The sequence below is a fragment of the Eulemur rufifrons genome, chromosome 22 (assembly GCF_041146395.1).
Source record: "Eulemur rufifrons isolate Redbay chromosome 22, OSU_ERuf_1, whole genome shotgun sequence".
NCBI lineage: Eukaryota > Metazoa > Chordata > Mammalia > Primates > Lemuridae > Eulemur > Eulemur rufifrons.
Window position 1 is genome coordinate 1222529 of NC_091004.1, and position 21974 is coordinate 1244502.

Genomic DNA, 21974 nt, shown 5'->3' on the forward strand with positions numbered 1-21974 from the left:
GAGACTTCCTCAGGAGCAGACGGTATGACACCATTCTACAGATGAGAAAACTGAGGTCCCAGCAAAGGCAGGACTTGCCCAGAGTGTAGGAGAATTGACATTCAGGTGGGGACAGACCTGAAGATCTAATCCAGCTACCGTAGTTCCTGGCGCTCAGACCTCCTTGGACGTCAACATGCTAAGATTTGACTCTGGGTTTCTAATGATTTGCATAATTACCGGGTCCATGTTTGTCTCTCCCGGTGTCCTGCAGGCCTGGGAGGATGCAGACCGCGTTTGTGGCATTTACCATTTTAACCTCAGCCCTGGCACACAGCCTACAACGCAGCTCACAATTAAGGCTTCCTATGGGTTCAGATAAGGGTCTAAATCCCACGCACAGACACACACACACACACACACACACACTTTGAATCCATGTACTTTTGCTGCGTGTATTTTACACGCTGGCTTTTATGGGACTCGGTAATGGTTTCTGTGAATGAAATCCTCTGGTATTTTCAGAGCCCAAGAGAGAAGAGCCCAAGCCCCGGAACGCTGAGGTTGTTTCTGGTGGCGTGACATTCATCAACCCCAGGGACATGACCCCCAAGGCACCCTATGACGTTGCCTGGCCTCTCACTGACGTTTTCCTGATCATTACTCTTAGGTAACGAACAATTCCTTTCTCTATATAGAGGAGAAAGCCTTTGAACCAACTGGCAGTCAAAGTGCGGTGCTCTATGGGACTTTTTTGTGCATCGTCTCATTAGGGGAAAAGACATTTTTTACATTCGTTATTTTAAGCCCCAATCTTTGGCTCTTTTGACACAGAGCAAAGAGAAAGATTTCCTTCCAAGCAAAAAAAAAAAAAACTGGGAGGGTGGGATGAGGAATTTAGAGCTCAGAGGAATCCCCTGGAATACTTAATTGGTCTAGTGGTTTTCTTCAAATCACATTCCCTGAAATTGTAGAATCCTTTCACGGCCAGTATGGGTGGGGAAGGGGAACACCGAGGGTGTAGAATACCAGCTCCATCGTGCTCCCCTTTCATCAGAGCTGTTTGATTTTTTTTTGCTGCTAAAGAACAGTTTAAGAATCACTGATCTGGGCCGGGCGAGGTGGCTCACGCCTGGCATCCCAGCTACTCGGGAGGCCGAGGCTAGAGGATCGCTCGAGGTCAGGAGTTCGAGACCAGCCTGAGCAAGAGCGAGACCCCGTCTGTACTAAACATAGAAAGAAATTATCTGGACAGCTAAAAATATATATAGAAAAAATTAGCTGGACATGGTGGCGCATGCCTGTTGTCCCAGCTACTCGGGAGGCTGAGGCAGGAGGATGGCTTGAGCCCCGGAGTTTGAGGCCAGCCTGGACAACATAGCAAGACCCCATCTCTACAAAAAAGAAAAATGAGCCGGGCGTGGTGGCGCATGCCTGTCATCCCAGCTACTCGGGAGGCTGAGGCAGGAGGATCGCTGGAGCCCAGGAGTCTGAGGTTACTGTGAGCGAGGCTGATGCCACGGCACTCTAGCCCGGGTGACAGAGCGAGACTCTGTCTCAAAATAAATAAATAAATAAATAAAATAAAATCACTGATCTGGCTCATTTCACAGGTGAGGAAACTGAGGTCCCAGGAGAGGACAGGGGCTTGTCCACGGTCACCAGTTGACCAAATGCGTGACACAGATCCAGTGTGCAAAGATGCCGGACCTGGTGGCCGAGTCAGACAATTTCTTTTGTGAACTAAAATAAAATCTTAAGGCTCAACAGGCCCCCCACCCCCCCCCCAACCCTTGGCCAAAGGAATATCCTAAAACTAAACTGCCTGCCACGTGATTTGCCGTGATTGGGCCCACTTGGGTCATGGGCTCCCTACCGAACCAATCGCTGGGACCAGCAGGATGCACCATGCTGATCGGTTAGACCTGAGTCTCAGGCTCACCCCTAAAACTGGGGTGGGGTCAGACCCCCACCAGTGACCTGGAGGAAAGGATGGGAGAGGCCTGGAAGGAGAATCCTGGAGCCCTTCCAGAAGAATCGGGAGCAGATGCTGCCCCTAAAGACCACACTGATGTTTTGCAACCTTGTTAGGTCCATTTTGCAGGTGGAAAAATTGCAAAGTCGCGCGGCCAGGATGAGACAGATGGAGCCGAGATTTGTTCTTGCTGCTGTTTCAGGCTTCCTCGACCTCCGGCTCAGGGTGGCATTAGCAGATCTGTTCAGCGCTGGCGATAATCATGTAGCTCAGCTGGTGGCCCAGGTGACAGGCAGCCCCCTTTGAGGTCGGCAGGGGACTTGTGGAGGCAGACACACGGTTAACACAATCACTGGCGGAGGTACATCCCCCTCGGAGAAAGAGGAAAAACTTCCATTTCACTCCTGAAAGAGCCTGGAAAGCCCAAACTCCAATCAAAGAGCAAAAGCGTAAGAACTTCCTCTGGGCAAAATTTATAATTAATCCCGGATTAATTGGCCTTAATGAAGTTGAATTAATTACTGGCTGTTGGTAAAGAACTTTGAGCTACCTGAGCACAAAATGGCATTAAAGGAACAGAGAGAAACCAGCTTCGCATTAACATGGAGAACAAATCCCAAATAATCGCAGTTCTGCAGGCGGTTACCTGTCACTCATTTTTCGCCCGGGGACCGTGCCCCGCCCGCGGAATGGCACAGGGGGGGACCAATGGAGTCTGCGGCAGAGGAGGGTGACTTTCTGCTCTAGAGGTTTGCAGAGCCCATTATAGTTCCCTGTTGGTGCAAAGGTGCAAACCTTCATCTGGGCCAAAGACCCTTAACCTGGGTACTGTGACACTGTGGGGGCTTGGAGCTGGCAGCAGCGTCCTTGTCACTGGGAGGGGACAGCCCGCCAGGGAGTGGAGGCCACTCGGAGGAAAGAGAGAAAGAGACAAAGTCAGAGCCTTCACGCCGTCCCGCCATCTGAGCCCTGAATGAAGCAAGCTCTTCCCCTAGACCTTTGAGTTAGCTTGATTTTTTTATTTTATTTTATTTTTTTGAGACAGAGTCTGGCTCTGTCGCCCGGGCTAGAGTGCCGTGGCGTCAGCCTCGCTCACAGCAACCTCAGCCTCCTGGGCTCAAGCGATCCTCCTGCCTCAGCCTCCGGAGTAGCTGGGACTACAGGCATGTGCCACCACGCCCGGCTCATTTTCTATATATATTTTTAGCTGTCCAGCTGATTTCTTTCTATTTTTAGCAGAGACGGGGTCTCGCTCTTGCTCAGGCTGGTCTCGAACTCCTGCCCTCGAGCGATCCTCCCGCCTCGGCCTCCCAGAGTGCTGGGATGACAGGCGGGAGCCCCCGCACGCCCCCAGCCTGATTTTTATTGCATTTTATTTAGAGACGGGGTCTTGCTATGTTGTCCAGGCTGGTCTCGAACTCCTGACCTCCAGCGCTCCCCGCCCCTCCCCCAGTCCTTTTCCATCTCCGCTTTTCCTGGACGGCTTCTCGTTCTCCCAAACGGTCCGGCTCCACGAATAGTCCAATTGTCGCCTTACCCCTCCCCCACCCCACCCCCCGCGGCGCGCTAGAATATAACGGCAGAGGCCGTTGCGGCCCGACGCGGTGCGCAGGGCCAAGGGCGGGTTGCAGTGAGCGCGGGATGCATGGAGGGCTGGGCGCGCGGAGCAAGCATCTCCCCATCTCGGGCTCCTCCGGGCGACAGTCGGTGACCTCGGTGGAGTCCTCACCCCCCCCCCCGGAGACACCCGCTGGCGTGGCCCAGGGGAGGGACAGGGGACCCTTCCGGGCCGGAACGGGTGCGCGCGGAGCGCCGGTTGCGGGGGGGCCGCTTAGCGCGCCGGACCGCGCGGCACCCGGAGCGCCGAGGGGGCGGGACCGGCGGGGCGGCCGGCCATGGCGGCCACGGCGGCGGCGGCGGCGCGGCGGGTGAACGTGAACGTGGGCGTGCTGGGCCACATCGACAGCGGCAAGACGGCGCTGGCGCGCGCGCTCAGCACCACGGCGTCCACCGCCGCCTTCGACAAGCAGCCGCAGAGCCGGGAGCGCGGCGTCACGCTCGACCTGGGCTTCTCGTGCTTCGCCGTGCCGCTGCCCGCGCGCCTGCGCGCCGCGCTGCGCGCGCCCGACGCCGCGGCCGAGCCGGGCGCGCCGCCGCCGCTGCTGCAGGTGACGCTGGTCGACTGTCCCGGCCACGCCTCCCTCATCCGGACCATCATCGGCGGTGAGCGGCGCGCGCGCGGGGGGGGGGAGGGGGAGGGGCGGGGGAGATGTGGGCGGGGCCGTCGGGTTTTCCGCGTCTCCGACTCGCGGGAGCGTCGCCGCCGCCTGGGGCGCGGGGGACGTCGTGGGGGGACCCCGAGGCTCTCGGGGCCCTGCGGGGACTCAGCGGCCGCGTTGGGGCGGGAAAGCGTTTCGCAGACAACGCCACCACCGAGCGGCACGGTGCTTTCCTTCAAAAAAAAAAAAACAAAAAAAAAAACAAAATAAAAGTTTTTTTATTTAGTTTATTTTTACCAAAAAAAAAAAAAAAAACGAAATAGAAGTTTTTTTTATTTAGTTTATTTTTACAAAAAAAAAACAAAATAAAAGTTTTTTTATTTAGTTTACTTTTACAAAAAAAAACACAATAAAAGTTTTTTTATGGCCGGGCGCGGTGGCTCACGCCTGTAATCGTAGCACTCTGGGAGGCCGAGGTGGGCGGATCGTTTGAGCTCAGGAGTTCGAGACCAGCCTGAGCAAGAGCGAGACCCCACCTCTACTAAAAATAGAAAGAAATTATATGGACAGCTAAATATATATATAGAAAAAATTAGCCTGGCATGGTGGTGCATGCCTGTAGTCCCAGCTACTCGGGAGGCTGAGACAGGAGGATCCCTTGAGCTCAGGAGTTTGAGGTTGCTGTGAGCTAGGCTGACGCCACGGCACTCACTCTAGCCTGGACAACAGAGTGAGACTCTGTCTCAAAAAAAAAACAAAAAAAAAAAAGTTTTTTTATTTAGTTTAGTTTTACAAAAAAATAAATAAAAGTAAAAGTTTATTTTGTTTATTTTTACAAAAAAAAACAAAAGTTTTTTTATTTAGTTTGGTTTTACCAAAAAAAAAAAAACACAAAATAAAAGTTTTTTTATTTAGTTTATTTTTACCAAAAAAAAAAAAAAAAAACGAAATAGAAGTTTTTTTATTTAGTTTATTTTTACAAAAAAACACAATAAAAGTTTTTTTATTTAGTTTATTTTTACAAAAAAAAAAACAAAATAAAAGTTTTTTTATTTAGTTTATTTTTACAAAATGTGTTTCTAATACATGGTCAAGTTAAGGGAACTCAGAAGGTACAAAAAAGGGGGCGCCGGACGCGGTGGCTCAGGCCTGTCATCCCGGCACTCTGGGAGGCCGAGGCGGGAGGATCGCTCGAGGTCAGGAGTTGGAGACCAGCCTGAGCCAGAGCGAGACCGCGTCTCTACTAAAAATAGAAAGAAATTATATAGACAGCTAAAAATATATAGAAAAAATTAGCTGGACAACTAAAAATGCATATAGAAAAAATTTAGCAGGGTGAGGTGGCGCATGCCTGTAGTCCCAGCTACTCAGGAGGCTGAGGCAGGAGGATCGCTTGAGCCCAGGAGTCTGAGGTTGCTGTGAGCGAGGCTGACGCCACGGCACTCTAGCCCGGGCGACAGAGCCAGACTCTGTCTCAAAAAAAGTAATAAAAAAAATTAAAAAATACATTTTAGGACATATATTTGTGAGGCCGTTCAATTCGGAGGTGGCAGGTTAAAAAAACGAGAAAGCAAATTCTTAGTGTTTTCTAGTAAATCACGTAGGTCAGTGAGGAAGGACGTATTTTTGGAGTCAGACCAAACTGGGCTTGAAGCCTGGTTCTCAGTACTAACTGTGTGACCTTTGAACCCAGTTCTGGACGTTCCACAGACTGGCAGGTAGTGATAAACACACAAGTATTTATTGGCTTAGCTTTTTAAATTTTAATTTTTATTTTAGCTGTCCTGCTAATTTGTTTCCATTTTTAGTAGAGACGGGGGTCTCGCTCTTGCTCAGGCTGGTCTCGAACTCCTGACCTCGAGCGATCCTCCCGCCTCGGCCTCCGAGAGTGCTGGGGTGACAGGCGGGAGCCACCGCGCCCGGCCTGATTTTTTGTATTTTATTTAGAGACGGGGTCTTGCTATGTTGTCCAGGCTGGTCTCCTCAGAGTGCTGCCATGACAGGCGTGAGCCACCACCGCGCCCGGCCTGTTCGTTTTGTTTTGTTTAACTCTCGCCCCAGTCCTGGGAGGCAAGATGCGATCGTCCCATTTCACAGATGGAAAGAAAACCACGGCTCAGAGAGGTCAGGGCACGCCGTTAATAAATATCCGAGCTAGGGCTGAACCCACATTAATCTGATCACTCAACCCACACTCTGTCCGGCGTCCCCTGCGAATGAAAAAGCGGTTCCCCGTCCACTCCAGTCCCCCCCGTCGTAGAGGTTGAGAGCAATATTTTTCTCAGATCCATTTTAGAGTATAAATCTTCCAGGGTGGCAACTTCAAAAAGACCCAGTAACGTATGTTTTAAAGACTCGGGTGGGGAGCGAGCGACTTTAGACTCGTCCTCAATCTAACTCAGGCAGGGAGGGGGAGGACTGACAAATGCTGGTATCTCGGCGTGGCAATTTGTAGCCTTCTGGTGGCCGGGAGGATTAACCGTACACCGTCTCCCGGTCTTTTGTTCCGGTGGTTAATGACCAGCCCTTCGTCCCCCACAGCATGTCACCCTGATCTCTTGCCTCCCGTCCCCACCGTTTAAGCAGCGCCTGCTTCGTGGCTTGGACCGTCTCTGGGCCTTCCCTGCCCGGAACTGACGGGACTCGCAAAAGTCTCGTTAAGTCTGATTCAGGTTACTGTCTTTGGACGGGACAGAGCAGCAAGAGTCGGGGAGATTTTCTTTTTTTTTTTTTGAGACAGAGTCTGGCTCTGTCACCGGTCTAGAGTGCCGTGGCGTCAGCCTCACTCACAGCAGCCTCAAACTCCAGGTCTCAAGCTATCCTCCTGCCTCAGCCTCCCGAGGAGCTGGGACGACAGGCATGCGCCACCACGCCCGGCTCATTTTTCTTTTTTTCTTTTTTGTAGAGATGGGGTCTTGCTATGTTGTCCAGGCTGGCCTCAAAATCTGGGGCTCAAGCGATCCTCCTGCCTCAGCCTCCCGGGTAGCTGGGACTACAGGCATGCGCCACCACACCCAGCTAATTTTTTCTATATATATCTTTAGTTGTCCAAATCATTTCTTTCTATTTTTAGTAGAGACGGGGGTCTCGCTCTTGCCCAGGCTGGTCTCAAACTCCTGGCCTCGAGCGATCCTCCCGCCTCGGCCTCCCCGAGTGCTGGGACGACAGGCGTGAGCCACCGCGCCCGGCCTGGGAGATTCTGCCTTCCTGGGCGCAAATGGGAGCCTCTGTTTATATGCAAGTTTTTTCCATTTTGCCCGGCGCCTCGCTGCTCTCTGACCCCCCCCCAGCGTCGTGATGTCCCTCCAAGCTGGAGCGCCTTGAGCTGTCTCCGGGACAGTGTCAAATCGAGCTCTGTCTGCCGCCCTTTCTCTCGGCGCTGGACAGCGAGTGGGTGACTTTGGTAGCAATATATCAGAGACACAGCCTCGAGTTGAAATTAATGCACAATATTTGAGCAGGCACCAACAGGCAAGAAAAATGGGAGCAGGTGGTCATACATCATCGTGCCGGGGTCCCTCTGTCCTCGCGCGGGGCTTTGCCCTTGAGAACCAGACCTATCAAACGTGAAATCAGAGACTATCTTTGCAGTCATGCGAGGCACAGAAAATAACGCAGAGAACCTCGCCTTCTGGAGGCAGACGTTTCGCTGGAAGGGTACAATGAAAGTCAGAAGGACATCACGGCCGCAGCTTTCGGGAAACCTGTAATCGTTTAACGTGAATTGCTTTTCAGCTTTTTCCCTGAACATCTCTGCTGTTTGCTGTCTGCGTGTCCCTTGGGGGTTTGCCCCTCAAACCTGCCCTGGCCAGGCTGGAATAAGATCTGGGCAAGGAGGTCCCAGGAAGTAACCGGTAACTTACGCCCTGGGACACGGTCCCGTCTCTGTCGTTCTCGGGTTTGACGGAGCCTCAGCCTGGCTGGGGGTGAGGTCCTCTTGCCCTGGAGCTGAAGTCTGTGTCCCCTTGTGCCAGTAGGGGCTTTGGTACCACGGCAGAAGATAATGGCATCCATAGCTCTGGTGCCCGGGGTATTCTAGAAGCCCCAGTCTTGGGGAGAGTGGATACTGGGTTTTTTTTTTTGTTTTTTTTTTTTTTTTTTGAGGCAGAGTCTCGCTCTGTCGCCCGGGCTAGAGTGCCGTGGCGTCAGCCTCGCTCACAGCAGCCTCAGACTCCTGGGCTCCAGCGATCCTCCTGCCTCGGCCTCCCGAGGAGCTGGGACGACAGGCATGCACCACCACGCCCGGCTCGTTTTTCTTTTTTTCTTTTTTGTAGAGATGGGGTCTTGCTATGTTGTCCAGGCTGGCCTCAAACTCCGCGGCTCAAGCCATCCTCCTGCCTCAGCCTCCCGAGTAGCTGCGACTAGGGGAGTAGCTGGGACTACAGGCATGCGCCACCACACCCGGCTCCTTTTTTCTATATATATTTTTAGTTGTCCAAATCATTTCTTTCTATTTTTTTAGTAGAGACGGGGTCTCGCTCTTGCTCAGGCTGGTCTCGAACTCCTGACCTCGAGCGATCCTCCCGCCTCGGCCTCCCCAGAGTAGCTGGGATGACAGGCGTGAGCCACCGCACGTGCCCGGCCTGATTTTTTGTATTTTATTTAGAGACGGGGTCTTGCTATGTTGTCCAGGCTGGTCTCCCCAGAGTGCCGGGATGACAGGCGTGAGCCGCCCACAGCGCCCGGCCAAAAACATTTTTATCGAGCTGCAATTCACGTACCAGCCAACGGCCCCATCTCAAGCGCGCACAGAGGTGCTCACCGTATTCCTAGGGTTGCGAAGCCGTCACCACGGTCTGAGTCTGGAGCATTTTCATGGCTCCGTAAAGAACCCGGGACCCACCGGGGGGTCATGCCCCAGGCGCCCCTCCCCCAAGCCTAGGCAACCACTAATGTTCTTAACGTCGCCCTTTCTGGACATTGCGTATACATGGCATCTTCCAGTACGTGTGACTTTTGCAGTCCGGGCTCCTGTCACTCAGCGTGTGCTTTGCAAGTTCATGCATGTCGGGGCGTGAACCTGTCGTGTAGAGATCTCTCTTTGTTTGGAGAGATCTGTCTCGCGGGGGTCCAGCTGCGGCAAAGCGCGGGGAACGTATGGTTCACCCACGTCACCCAGCCCCGCTGTGGGGGGAGGGCGGGCGGGTTGGAACCTGACGGACGCCGCTGGTGGCTCGTAGCGAGCTCCCCGCGAGTGTGAGCAGAGCGCCTGTGACAAGGGCCGGGCGTTTCCGTCCTGCCCTGGCTGCGGCTTTTCTGACCCAGCTAGAAGAGGGAGAAAGAGAGGGAAACTGAGGCAGGAAAGCGGGGCCGGGCACAAGCCCGGGGGAGGGGTTCTGCCTGTCCCAAGCAGAGAGGGAGGGAATGGATTTTGGGGGCAGCATCTCCTGTCTGCGGGACAGTGTTCCAGACCCTTCACTTCCTCGTGCCATCCTCCTCCCAGCCGGTCCGAGGGTGACATGTCCGTCTACACCGAGGGTGACATATCCGTCTACACCATGCAGCTCATACAAGGAGGCCGAGCGCAGCGAGCTTCTGCACAACACCGTGGCTGCACTTTCTACATCCATCAAATTGTCACACATACAGATTTCTCTTCCATTCTTCCCCCGGATTATTTCCGTCTTGGTTGTTTTTTTTTTTTTGTTTGTTTGTTTTTTTTTTTGTCGTTTTTTTTTTTTTGTTTTTTTTTTTTTTGTTAATTGGGTCTTTTATTTCCTCGCCCCGCGTGATTAGGCTCCCGCGGCTTTGAAGTGGCGTTTGTTGGGTGGGTGGGTGGCTGGGTGGCGGTTGGGGGGGGGAGGGGACTTCGTTACCGTGGGGGATCCTCTCTTGGCAGGAGAAAAAACAACTTCCACGGTCGAGAGAGAAAAGTTGACTTTGCCTCTTTCTCTATCTCTCTCGTGTGTGTGTCGTGATGAGGCCTCTCTTGTCTCCGGGGCCCTCCAGGAAGACTCAAATAATTTCCTTTGTCTCTAACCTCCTTCGCAGGGATATTTATTTGGTGGCACGCACAGGTGCTACCTACAGATAAACCTGACTTTTCTTCTTGGAAAATTCGGGCTGCAAATTCCGCTGTTGCAGCCGCCCTGCTTGGCCTCAGGGACCTGCCGTGCCTCGAGACTCCGTCCTTTCCCCTCGATTTGTCTTGGTTGGCTTAGAGCTCCAGAGGGTCTACGGCTTGTCCTTGGTCATCTGACATTGGGACCAGGGCTCACATATGGCAGTGTGGCACTTGGGGAAAAAAAAAATCGCTCTATTTGTGGTCGTTTCCAGGTGGATTTCAGGACGTTTTGCCAGAAACACCAAAGAACCCCGAGTGTGTGTTCTCATTTATTTTATTTTGAGGCGGAATCTCGCTCTGTTGCCCTGGCTAGAGTGCCGTGGCGTCAGCCTCACTCACAGCAGCCTCAGACTCCTGGGCTCAAGCGATCCTCCTGCCTCAGCCTCCCGAGTAGCTGGGACGACAGGCATGCGCCACCACGCCCGGCTCATTTTTCTTTTTTGCTTTTTTGTAGAGATGGGGTCTTGCTATGTTGTCCAGGCTGGCCTCAGACTCCTGGGCTCAAGCGATCCTCCTGCCTCAGCCTCCCGAGTAGCTGGGACGACAGGCATGCGCCACCACGCCCGGCTCATTTTTCTTTTTTGGTTTTTTGTAGAGATGGGGTCTTGCTATGTTGTCCAGGCTGACCTCCAACTCCGGGGCTCAAGCCATCCTCCTGCCTCGGCCTCCCAGGTAGCTGGGACAACAGGCGTGAGCCACCACCGCGCCCCGGCCCAAATCCTGGGTTTATATTCTTCCCTGGACTCGATCTCTTTCAGGGTTGGGTCCTGTTATCATTCAACCCTACGTCCGACGGCCCAGGACATTGATCTCTGCCTGAACGAATGAATGAATGAATGAACGGCACCCGGCCTGCACCAATGACTCGTTCTGCCCCGGGGGGGGGGCTTCGAACAGGCGGCCAGACGGGGTTCGGGCGCGGAGGGAGCCCGCCGCCAGGTCAGCCGAGTTAATCCTGCAGTGGAAATTCAATCCTCCCGGGCCATTTTCAAGCCACTTTGCGTCGCAAAGTCCTTTAACTCGCAGCAGATTTCGGCCGCGCTGGTGGTTAATTTCATGGCCGGCAGAGGGTCAGGGCGCTAATGTCGGGGACACGGGCGACCCCGGCCCCCCACCGCACACAGCAAGGGCCCCCCCCAGCCCCCGACGGCAGAAGCAGTTTGCAAACATCTTTCACCAGCCCGATTTGCCATTAAACAGGGGCGACCCCTTTCCAGAACATTCCGAGATGCCCTCCCAGGCCGCCTATTTGTTCCTTTCCCCGCGCAGTTCCAAGGGGAGCCGGGCTGAGCCGTCTGGGAGGTCTCAGCCGGCGATCTTGAACTTGACCCCGGTGGTTTTAAACCTGCCGGAGGAAATCTGAACAAACTCGGACTTTGGTAATTCTCCTGGCTGTGTGAACCTCTAACCTTGAGGGTTTTTTTTGGAGCCCGGGGGGGACGGCGGGGGAGGGGGCCTGCATTGTCACCCGATGACCCCCCTCCGGCCACCGGGGCTTTCAAAGCGCATCGTCTGGGGCGTCTGTTTTCACTTTGCTACTGGACTTCGTTGGAGGAAGGGGATTAATTCAGTCCTGATTCCGGGACAGTACGGGGACTTTTAAACTTGCCCCAGAGCTTGGGGACGGGGAAATGAACATAATGCAAGCCGGTGGCCGGTGGCCGGGGGGGCCGGGGGCCGGTGATCGTTATGCAAATGGTCTGCAGGGGGTAAGCGGAAGGGAAGGTCCCCAAAAGGCAGGTTGGCACATGCCCCACCCCCACGCCGTCCAGCGGGGGATGGCCACCGAGCTCTGCTCTGCCCAGGTCTGGGTGACACCGTGACAAGCACAGGTCTGTCTCTGATCGTCAAGCCGTGTGGTTCCAGACTTCCTCCTGAACGGCAAATTGCTGGAGTGCCAGCTCGCCAGGGACCCCGGGAGGCCAGAGGTGGTCTTGGGGTCCTACGTGACCGTCCCCCAAAACGGTTGCACGATGACATGTTTCCAGGGCAACGAGAGGAAGAGGCCCCTCGAGCCACGAGGGTGGGAATTGGCTGGGGCTTCGGAGCAAGCACCCTCGGCAGACCCGGTCACCGCCCTCCACGGGCCACCCAGTGCCTGTCACCCTTCAGCCCAGAGACACCCGTGAATGTGGGATGTCACCGTCATCGGTCCCCTCGGCTCTGAGGCTGGTGTGTGAGCCGTGTTTGCGACTGGACCCGTCAGAGGGGAGCCCCTCCAGTTCTTCCCCCCCCTTACTTGCTCCGTCACCTACCCTTGGTGGCACACCGGGGCTTTCATTTATTTATTTTTATTTTATTTTTCTGCTGTCCATATAATTTCTTTCTATCTTTAATAGAGACAGGGGGGGTCTCGCTCTGGCTCAGGCTGGTCTCGAACTCCTGACCTCGAGCGATCCTCCCGCCTCGGCCTCCCCAGAGTAGCTGGGATGACAGGCGGGAGCCACCGCACGTGCCCGGCCTGATTTTTTGTATTTTCTTTAGAGACGGGGTCTTGCTATGTTGTCCAGGCCGGTCTCCCCAGAGTGCCGGGATGACAGGCGTGAGCCACCGCACATGCCCAGCCTGATTTTTTGTATTTTCTTTAGAGACGGGGTCTTGCTATGTTGTCCAGGCCGGTCTCCCCAGAGTGCCGGGACGACAGGCGTGAGCCCACCGCGCCCGGCCCCTCGAGGCTCTCTTGGGATGACAGTTTGGTCTTCTGGGGACAGAGCCCCGTCCCCAGACTAGAGTGTTTGCAAGTCCCCCAGCAGGGTGGCTGCTCTCCAGGAAGGAGAGGAAGAGCTTTGGGGTCTGTCCGAGAACATCAACCCCGGCTCATTCCCGTCGCCCTTTTTCCTCCCACTAAAATCAAAACGGAATCTCTCTTCCTGGCAAAGATCTTCTAGATAAAAAAAGAAAAAAAGAAAGAAAAAAAAGAGCTCATTCATTAGCGTAGACTCGTTAATCATCCCTGGAAGTTTTTCAAAAGTTCCTAATCCGAAAACCCCGTCACGGCAGCCCATAAACTTTCTTTTCGAGGAACGACTATTTTTTTCTAAGAAAAGATCAAAGCATCCGTGTACGTTTGGGGCCGATTTCTTCATGGGCACCTTCCCCTCTTCCTCTTACCTCGGCCTCTGTCTCAGGACGCAATCTGGGGACATCTTCGCGAGCGCTCCGGTCCCACAGATGTGTGTCATCTTCTTCCTGACACATGTCCGGGCCCCGGAGTCCCAGCTGCAGCATTGCAAGCTGTGTGCAGGGCCGTCGGGGGTGGGGAGGAGGGAGCTGTCTCCATGGCGACTCTAGGACGGTTTGGTGCACAAGAGGGCAGTGTTTGCTTACAGTCCTGCCTCGAGGTGCTCCACGCATAGGTCCACAGGTCAGCACGGTTAAAACGACCTCCCCAAACACGCCTTTAAATGCCTGACCCTTTCTCCTCCTCGAAAAAATTGACGCCCGTTATCTTTTCTTCCTGAGAAAGAAAAATATTTTTTCTTTCCACGTTTATTTTTCATTTTTCATTTTTTTTTCTTTCTTTTTTTTTTTTAATCAGTGCAAATACGGTCTGCAGGCTTGTACCTACCATGGCGGGGGTTAAAAAGTGTCGCAGAAGCAAAACAACCGCTTTCTGATTAAAAACCAGATGGCCAAGGTTTTCGTTTGAAGCAAGGGGTCAAATGTATTTTCTCTCTCTTGTAAAGATTATCCGACTTAACTTTTTAAAGCATTTGAAGATGTGGGCTTTGGGCATCCACCTTCTTATGCTCAGTTTTCTTTTTCTGCAAGTTCATGGTGTTTTCTTTTTTTTTGTTTTTTTTTTTTGAGACAGAGTCCCGCTCTGTCGCCCGGGCTAGAGTGCCGTGGCGTCAGCCTCGCTCACAGCAACCTCAGACTCCTGGGCTCCAGCGATCCTCCTGCCTCAGCCTCCCTAGTAGCTGGGACGACAGGCATGCGCCACCACGCCCGGCTAATGTTTTCTATATATATTTTTAGTAGTTGTCCAGCTAATTTCTTTCTATTTTTAGTAGAGACGGGGTCTCGCTCTTGCTCAGGCTGGTCTCGAACTCCTGACCTCGAGCGATCCTCCCGCCTCGGCCTCCCAGAGTGCTGGGATGACAGGCGTGAGCCACCGCATGCGCCTGGCCTGATTTTTTGTATTTTATTTAGAGACGGGGTCTTGCTATGTTGTCCAGGCTGGTCTCCGCAGAGTGCCGGGATGACAGGCGTGAGCCACCGCGCCCCGGCCTCAGACACTGATTCTTGATGGGAAGCAAAGCGGTTCTTTCCAGATTGTTGGTCTGTTTGATTCGTGGAGCGTGTGCGTTGCTTGGCCGCTCTGAGCAAAGCCAAGTGCAGTCTCGGTGGGAGGTACCGGTCCCCCTCCCCCATCCTCCGATGGCCGTCGCGGGGGAGACCCGGTCCCGAGGCTCAGCCTTTCTACGAAATCAGCTGTCGTCTTGTAACCTCTCGTAATCGCGACATCAATCTTGCAAGGGCGTCTACAAGACAGATGCCACATGAGCTGAGGACTGTTAGCACGCGTGACGTCATCCCTGTGGTCTTTTAATTTGCTCAGTGGCACCTGGCCCAGAATTTGCATGTGACGTCACCGAGGGGGGACCACGGGTGGCCTTTTCTGCTTGGCTTCCCCCCGTGAAGCCCCCCGTCCTGGCTTTCATTAGTGGGGTCTGGGTAGGAAGGAACGAAGGGTTCGGAGCTTGCAGGCTTTGCAAAAAGAGGCTCCCGCCGTATTTTTCCAAGAACATAATTTTCTGGGAAAAAAAAAAAAAATGCCAGAACCTTCCGTGTCCAAAGAACCTGGTTTATGAGGGGGATGGGGGTGAAACCTCGTTCCCGGGTTGCTTTGCATCTTTGCTCTCCTCGTGGGCCACCGGGTCACCGTCATCGTGCAGGAAAACGGAGCGAGGATTCCTGCAGCAAGTGACAGGAACGGGGCGGGGGGGGGGACAGCAGAGAGATCCCAACGCAGAGATAAAGCGCGTTGGGTGAGAACGTCTCCCCAGCGCTATCTCTCAAATCCAGACCGAGCGACTGCATCCCGGAGCGCACCCCTTTTTGCAAAAAAAAAGCGTCTCCTTCCAACGAGCGTCGCAGGCAGAGGAAACACCAATAATTTTTCCGTCCCTTCTCCTTATCAGTCCCCTGCCGGGGACATGCACGACAAATGATCAGTGTCCGACCGCCTCCGGTTTGCAGTCCGGTCGCATTTCGAGACACAAATGCCTCTTGCGTTTGGAGGGCAAATGTCACCATCTGCCGGGACCGGGAAGAGTTGGGAGTGCAGGGGACGGTGCTGAGACCGGAGTCCCCCAAATGCACACAGAGGGGACAGGGGGTCGTGCGTGGCCACGTGTGTATAATGGCACCGTGACGTCCAGGGCTGGCCCGCCACCCCCCAGGACTCTGGCTCCAGCCCCATCCGCGGTCTCTCTCTCTCTCTCTCTCTGTCTCTCTTGGACGGGTGACAGGAGGTGTTGGGGACCCAAATGCATGCAATCGCTCGGGGACCGGTGCTCCGACAAGGCCGGGAAAGCCACTCCTGTCGCCTAACAGAGCTCGCTCCGGCCGCTCCTCCAGGTCCTGCCGGGCCCTCTGGCCGCCAAAGCCCGGTAGCAGGTGGCCTTGAGCGACAGGGCCCAGCGGAGCCCAGCCAGGCCTGCAAAGCCACCCATCCCATAATCGTACGTGTCATTCGCACACACGATTCCGATCCCGGTGTGCAAGGGCAGAGTTCTCCGCCGCCTGCGTAGACATCCAACGCAACTCTGAGCCACTTCAGACTGGGCGGTTTTGTCTTCGTGTCCTGGAGCCGGTGACGGGTTTTATGTTTTGCAAAAGCCGCACTCTGCGAGCTCCGGTGCATGGCCCGTCACGGGGGAAATGCAGGGCAGGTTCAGGCTTTGCCTTCTAGAACAATCCCAGAGAGTGAAGGAGCTGCAGGGGCAGCCAGGCCTGGGGTCTGGAAGCCCAGAAAGCTCGAAAGTGGAATTTTGACGCTTTTCTTAGTTTATTAGTGTGTGATTGCAGATGCGTTTGTTTTTCTGGACTTGAGTTTAGAAAAGGAGAGGAAGCTAATAATAATCTGCCTCTGGGTTTGTCGTCAGAATGAGCCGTGGGTGCGAATTTAGCATCGTCCTGGGTGCGAGGCAGATGTCCAGCAAGTGCCACCAGCCCTGGTGGCCACAGTCGTCCAGGCACTGGTGCGCCTACAGCGGCCGGGCCCCGGCAAGTGTCCCCTTCTGTGGCCCTGGGAGCAGTCACCTGTCCCCTCTCCTGAGCATCGCGGACAGCAGGAAAGAGCATCGGAATCATGCAACAGCGACGTTTCAAAGAAGGAAATGAAATCCTTGAATTTTTTTTTTTTTTTTTAAGGAGGGGGGAAAAAAATAGATTCATTGTTTGACTTGGCTGTTGGACAGGACCCTGCACAAAGCTGGCCTCTCTCCTGTCCCGTTTCATCATCGGCTTTCTTCCTCCTCCTTCCTTTTCTGTTCCTCCTCCTCCTCCCCCTCTGCCTCTCCTCTTCCTCCTCCTCCTCTCCTGTCTCCCCTGCCTTCCCCTCCTCCTAGTCTTCCTACTAGAACTGCAATAAAATGCCCCGTTTTCTCTCTTTTTTTTTTTTGAGACAGAGTCTCGCTCTGTCGCCCGGGCTAGAGTGCCGTGGTGTCAGCCTCGCTCACAGCAACCTCAGACTCCTGGGCTCAAGCAATCCTCCTGCCTCGGCCTCCCGAGTAGCTGGGACGACAGGCATGCGCCACCACGCCCGGCTCATTTTTATTTTTTGTAGACATGGGGTCTTGCTATGTTGTCCAGGCTGGCCTCAAACTCCTGGGCTCAAGCCATCCTCCTGCCTCAGCCTCCCAAGTAGCTGGGACTACAGGCATACGCCACCATCCCCGGTTAATTTTTTTTCTATATATATTTTTAGCTGTCCAGCTAATTTCTTTCTATTTTTAGTAGAGACGGGGTCTCGCTCTTGCTCAGGCTGGTCTCGAACTCCTGACCTCGAGCGATCCTCCCGCCTCGGCCTCCCAGAGTGCTGGGATGACAGGCGTGAGCCACCGCACGCGCCCGGCCTGATTTTTTTGTATTTTATTTAGACACGGGGTCTTGCTATGCTGTCCAGCCTGGTCTCCCCAGAGTGCTGGGATGACAGGCGTGAGCCACCGCGCCCGGCCTCACTTTCCTTGTCTTCGGTTGGGAAAGCAGGTTAGATGAATCGTTTGCGATGCCATATATAATGTATGGTTGTAATATATGATACGTAATATATCATATGTACCATATGATTCTCATCTCTGCTTTTAACTTGGCCTAGTTGGGGGTAAAATAAATTAACACACTTGAAGGAATCAGAGTATGGGAGCTTAATCGTGTTGATCCGGATGTAAAATTGTGAGTGCGATTGGAGTTGAGAGGAGGCAGGCTGTCAATGGGGCAGGGTGTAACCAGAGGGTATCAACCAGAAGAGAAATGTGGGTGGTATATTAGAAAGCAGATGGCGGCCGGCGCGGTGGCTCAGGCCTGTCGTCCCAGCACTCTGGGAGGCCGAGCCGGGAGGATCACTCGAGGTCAGGAGTTCGAGACCAGCCTGAGCAAGAGCGAGACCCCGTCTCTACTAAAAATAAAAATAAATTAGATGGGCAACTGAAAATAGAAAAAAAAAGATTAGTCGGGCATGGCGGCACATGCCTGTCATCCCAGCGACTCGGGAGGCTGAGGCAGGAGGATGGCTTGAGCCCTGGAGTTTGAGGGTAGCCTGGACAACATAGCAAGACCCCATCTCTACAAAAAAGAAAAAAAAGAAAATGAGCCGGACGTGGTGGCGCATGCCTGTCGTCCCAGCTCCTCGGGAGGCCGAGGCAGGAGGATCGCTTGAGCCCAGGAGTCTGAGGTTGCTGTGAGCGAGGCTGACGCCACGGCACTCTAGCCCGGGCCACAGAGCCACACTCTGTCTCCAAAGGAAAAAAAAAAAAAAAAAATGGATTTATATGACTAACTTTTAGAAACTCTTTTGTATCGATTCCTTATTTTAAAACCGGGACCAAAAAAAAAAAAAAAAGCCCTTCATTTCTTAATATTTCTAGAGGCTGAGCTAGGCCTATGTGTGGCCTGGGGGAAAAATTCAGAAAACTTAATTTTTTCTGAAGACTATTTCGGGGTATCCTCCTTTCAATTGGGGAAACAGCCCCCTCCCCCTCGCCAAGTTCCCAAATTCACTGTTTACCTTTTGGGCACGCGTGTTTCCAAATACAGCACATATCAATGATGTCACTTTCAGTTTTGAAACTATCAATGAAAGCATTAGAAATTCAGGGATCTTAAAAATATCTCGTTTTGGTTTTTTTTTTTGGTGTTTTTTTTTTGTTGTTGTTTTGTTTTGTTTTTTTTTTTTTTGCGCAGGCCAAAAATGTCTCTTGTTAATGTTCACCTTCCCCCAGATTTGCACATCTCTGCAATTTCTGGAAGCTTTGCGTGTGCAGCTGGGCCAGAAGACACGTCTGTTTACGGACAGTAAAAAACTGCAAACCAGGGGTTTATCAGACTCCAAAGAACCCTCCCACATTCTTCCTTGTTCACATTTTCCTGCGGCATAGATTGCTGAAACCGAGCGGAGTTTTGCAATGAATCTTTTAAAAGAGGTACACAGATTTTTGTCCAATTTGCCTTGGAGAAGCAAGCTCCAGTGTGTTTTTATAAACAGGAAAATTGATTTGCAAAGAGATGGGTGCGTGGTGCATTCAGCATTTGATTGGAGAAATCACGGCCACACAGAGTCGCATAGACATTCTTTCTAGAAACGGGTACGTCATCTGTTGTAACAAAAATGCTGGTGGTCAAACACACTGGAGTTCAAGGTGAATTTCAGGCTGTTGAGTTAGTTTGCTGTGTGCGTTGGTACACGTGTAGGAACTCACAGCAAAACCATCATAAATCCAAGTACAGCAAATAAAACATATTTAAGGGTCGAGTTATATAGTAACAATGCGTGGACTTCATAATTTTCAGTGAAGGTTGTATTATTTTGGAACCCGGTCTTTGCAATTATCTTAAGACCACATTTGAAACAGGAAAGTCATCTGAATTTCCTATGAAACGAAACATTTACATGCCTCTTTTTCTTACGAAAGTCTCCGGCGTTTAAAGCGAAACTGGAAGTGGCTTTGATAAGTCACTTGTGTTAATATTTCGGGAGTTGAGGAGAAGCCCTAGAAAGTTCCTGGCACCCAGACAGATCGTCTTAGAATATTTCCTAAGCCATGAGCAAATCTTGCTACCGTCGTGTGTAGACGTGAAAGCCAGTTTCAAAACTTTCTAAAGGTGGGTTCTTTGGGGGCACGGCGAATCGGTAGAAGGAACAGCTAAAATCGAAGGACAAAGTGTCTTTTCTGTAAGTGCATGGACTGTTTGAGGTTTCAGAAATTCACCTCGAATCTTTTACAGCCTGGAGCATTTGTGATTCTAGAAGCCCAGAGAACCCTAAATAAATTCAGACTCACTTACTGTTCTTTTCCTGCAAGCATCTACGCAAACCTTTTGCCTTCCCTAAAAACCCAAAAAGCCGCGTCTGACTGTTGACTGTACCCTCTGTTCATCTCCGAACCCCTGTTACTGTTGCCATTGTTGTTTGATCCCCATAATTAACTCCTGCCAACTATTATCGAACCAGCTTTGCATGTTTGGTCTGAAAAGATTCAACAGATTCCATGACTGATAGCTTCAGAAAAAAAAAAAAATAAAATAAAAAAAATAAATAAACGAAATAGATAAGAAAAATAAAATAAAATAAAAAAAAAAAAACGATTGCATGCAGTATTTTCATCAGGGTGATGAGAGCCTGCATGTAGCTAAGTAGCAGAGCAATGCAGGAACTTTATGTTTCTTTAGGGCATTTTTACCATGATCCTGGGTAAAAATACCTGTTTTTAGGGGCCAGAAAGGTTGCTGTGAATTTTAGCACATAGGAATCACCGCTTTAATTCTGTGTGTGTTGCATTAACATAAAAATCAGCCCCGGATAGCGTTTTAATTTCTCCAACGAAGGGTGACCGATTTCTGATCCGGATTTTTCTGAAGCAGGGGGGGGTCTCCCTGTGTCTCCCCAAACGCCGCTCCCCAAGGTGGACAAAACGTTGTTCTGGGCACAAGAAACCTGAGATGCCGCCTGCATGGGGCTGGGGAGGAAGGAGGGGGGGAGAGGAAGCTGTTTGCAAAACTACTTAAAATAAATGCAAGGGGTCAAATATGGAGCACAGTTGCAAAAGAGAAAGGGGAAAAAAAAACGCCTCTAGGTGAGTTCAGCTAGAATAGCGGGGTCGGCATTCACGTTGGCTAGAGGGTGGGTCGTGTGTTTCTTGCTAATCAGATCCCATCGGAGCAGCTAATAATTTGAGTATCTGAGGCCAGATCTCCTTGCCTCTGTATCAGAGAAATTAAAACTAAAAGGACACATTTTTAAACGTCGGCTTTGCAGGAACAGATACGATCTGGGGCAGAGACAGAAAGCTGTTTTTCCCCTCGTCGTCCGAAGGCTTTTTGGATTTTAGTCCCAGTTTCTCCAACTTGGAGCTTGTCCCGCAGACAGAGCTGTTGGGGGGGCACGGGGGGCTCGGGCCAGCAAGACGGGCTTGCGTTAGCATTTTCATCGCAAAGCGATCGGTCGTTTTAAATTAAACATGCAAAGTTATCTCGGCGAGGCATTGAATGGGAAGCGTCTAGATTATTGAATCCGGCCCACAGTTTAGCCAGTTCAGCAGGGATTTTTTTTCGGGGGTCCGAAGCAATTAATATGCAAGTGCATTTGAGTCAGCAAGGTGGGAGATTACTGTCTTATCAGGGCCAAAAAAAAAAAAATAAAAAAAATAAAAATTTCTTTCCCCAAGATGCATGCTTTTTTTTTGGAGGCAGATAAAAACCCATCGTTGGAGATTCACGTTGCAGACGTGACCGCCTGACATTGTCAGACTTCAACCCGCAAAACACCCCATCTTGCTTCCTCACGTTCTTGGTGGTTTTTGTTTGTTTGTTTGGTTGGTTGGTTTTTTTTTGTTTGTTTGAGTTTTTTTTTGTTTGTTTTTTTTTCCTCCGTTTTTTTTTCCCCGTTTTTTTTTTTTTTTTTTTTTTCGTTTTTTTTTACCTTTTTGCTGGCCTAAGTGGAGAAGAAACTTCATTTTCTTTCTTGGGAAAAAAAAAGTCATTCCCCGGCCTGATCAAAGCACACGCAGTGTTTTCGTGCCGTCAGATAGAGTCCCTTAAAAAGACAAAACGGAGAAGGATTCCAGCGTGTGGCCAAACCGTTATGTGTTCTGTGATCCCAGACGGGCTCGCTCGGAATTGCTGCGTGACTTCCTGGCCATGGGGACCTGGCTGGGGGGAGTTGGCTTTTCCTGTGACACACGCTTTTTCCTTCTGCACCACTGGAAGCCTTTCACCTGTCGCTTCCCACCTGGCAGGCAGCCTTCGGGCCGATGCTGTGTACTTTGATCGTGTGACAATCAGCTTGGCACACAGTGGCCGTGCGGTCTCGGGGGAGGGGAGTGAAATGAACACTTGTTTTTCCTCGTCTGTAAAATGGGGAGAGCGAGACCTTAGAGACTCATGACAGAGCGGAGGCGTGCGGTGCTTGGAGATGCCACCGCCACCGTCTGCCCTGACCTGAGAGCCAGAGATGCGAGGCCTTGCCTGGATGGCACCTGGGCCAGGGCCCTGGGACGGGAGCCGACTGCCGTGC

At 52.2% G+C, this 21974-nt stretch overlaps 1 protein-coding gene across 1 annotated transcript in view; it reads left to right on the forward strand.

Annotated features, from left to right (window-relative positions):
* Nucleotides 1-3849: 3849 nt before the first annotated feature.
* The window catches only part of EEFSEC (eukaryotic elongation factor, selenocysteine-tRNA specific), a 106623-nt gene continuing 88498 nt past the window's right edge, over nucleotides 3850-21974 (forward strand). The window contains exon 1 of the mRNA XM_069497666.1: nucleotides 3850-4177. Coding sequence (XP_069353767.1) covers nucleotides 3850-4177 — 328 coding nt within the window. The remainder of the gene's footprint in view (nucleotides 4178-21974) is intronic.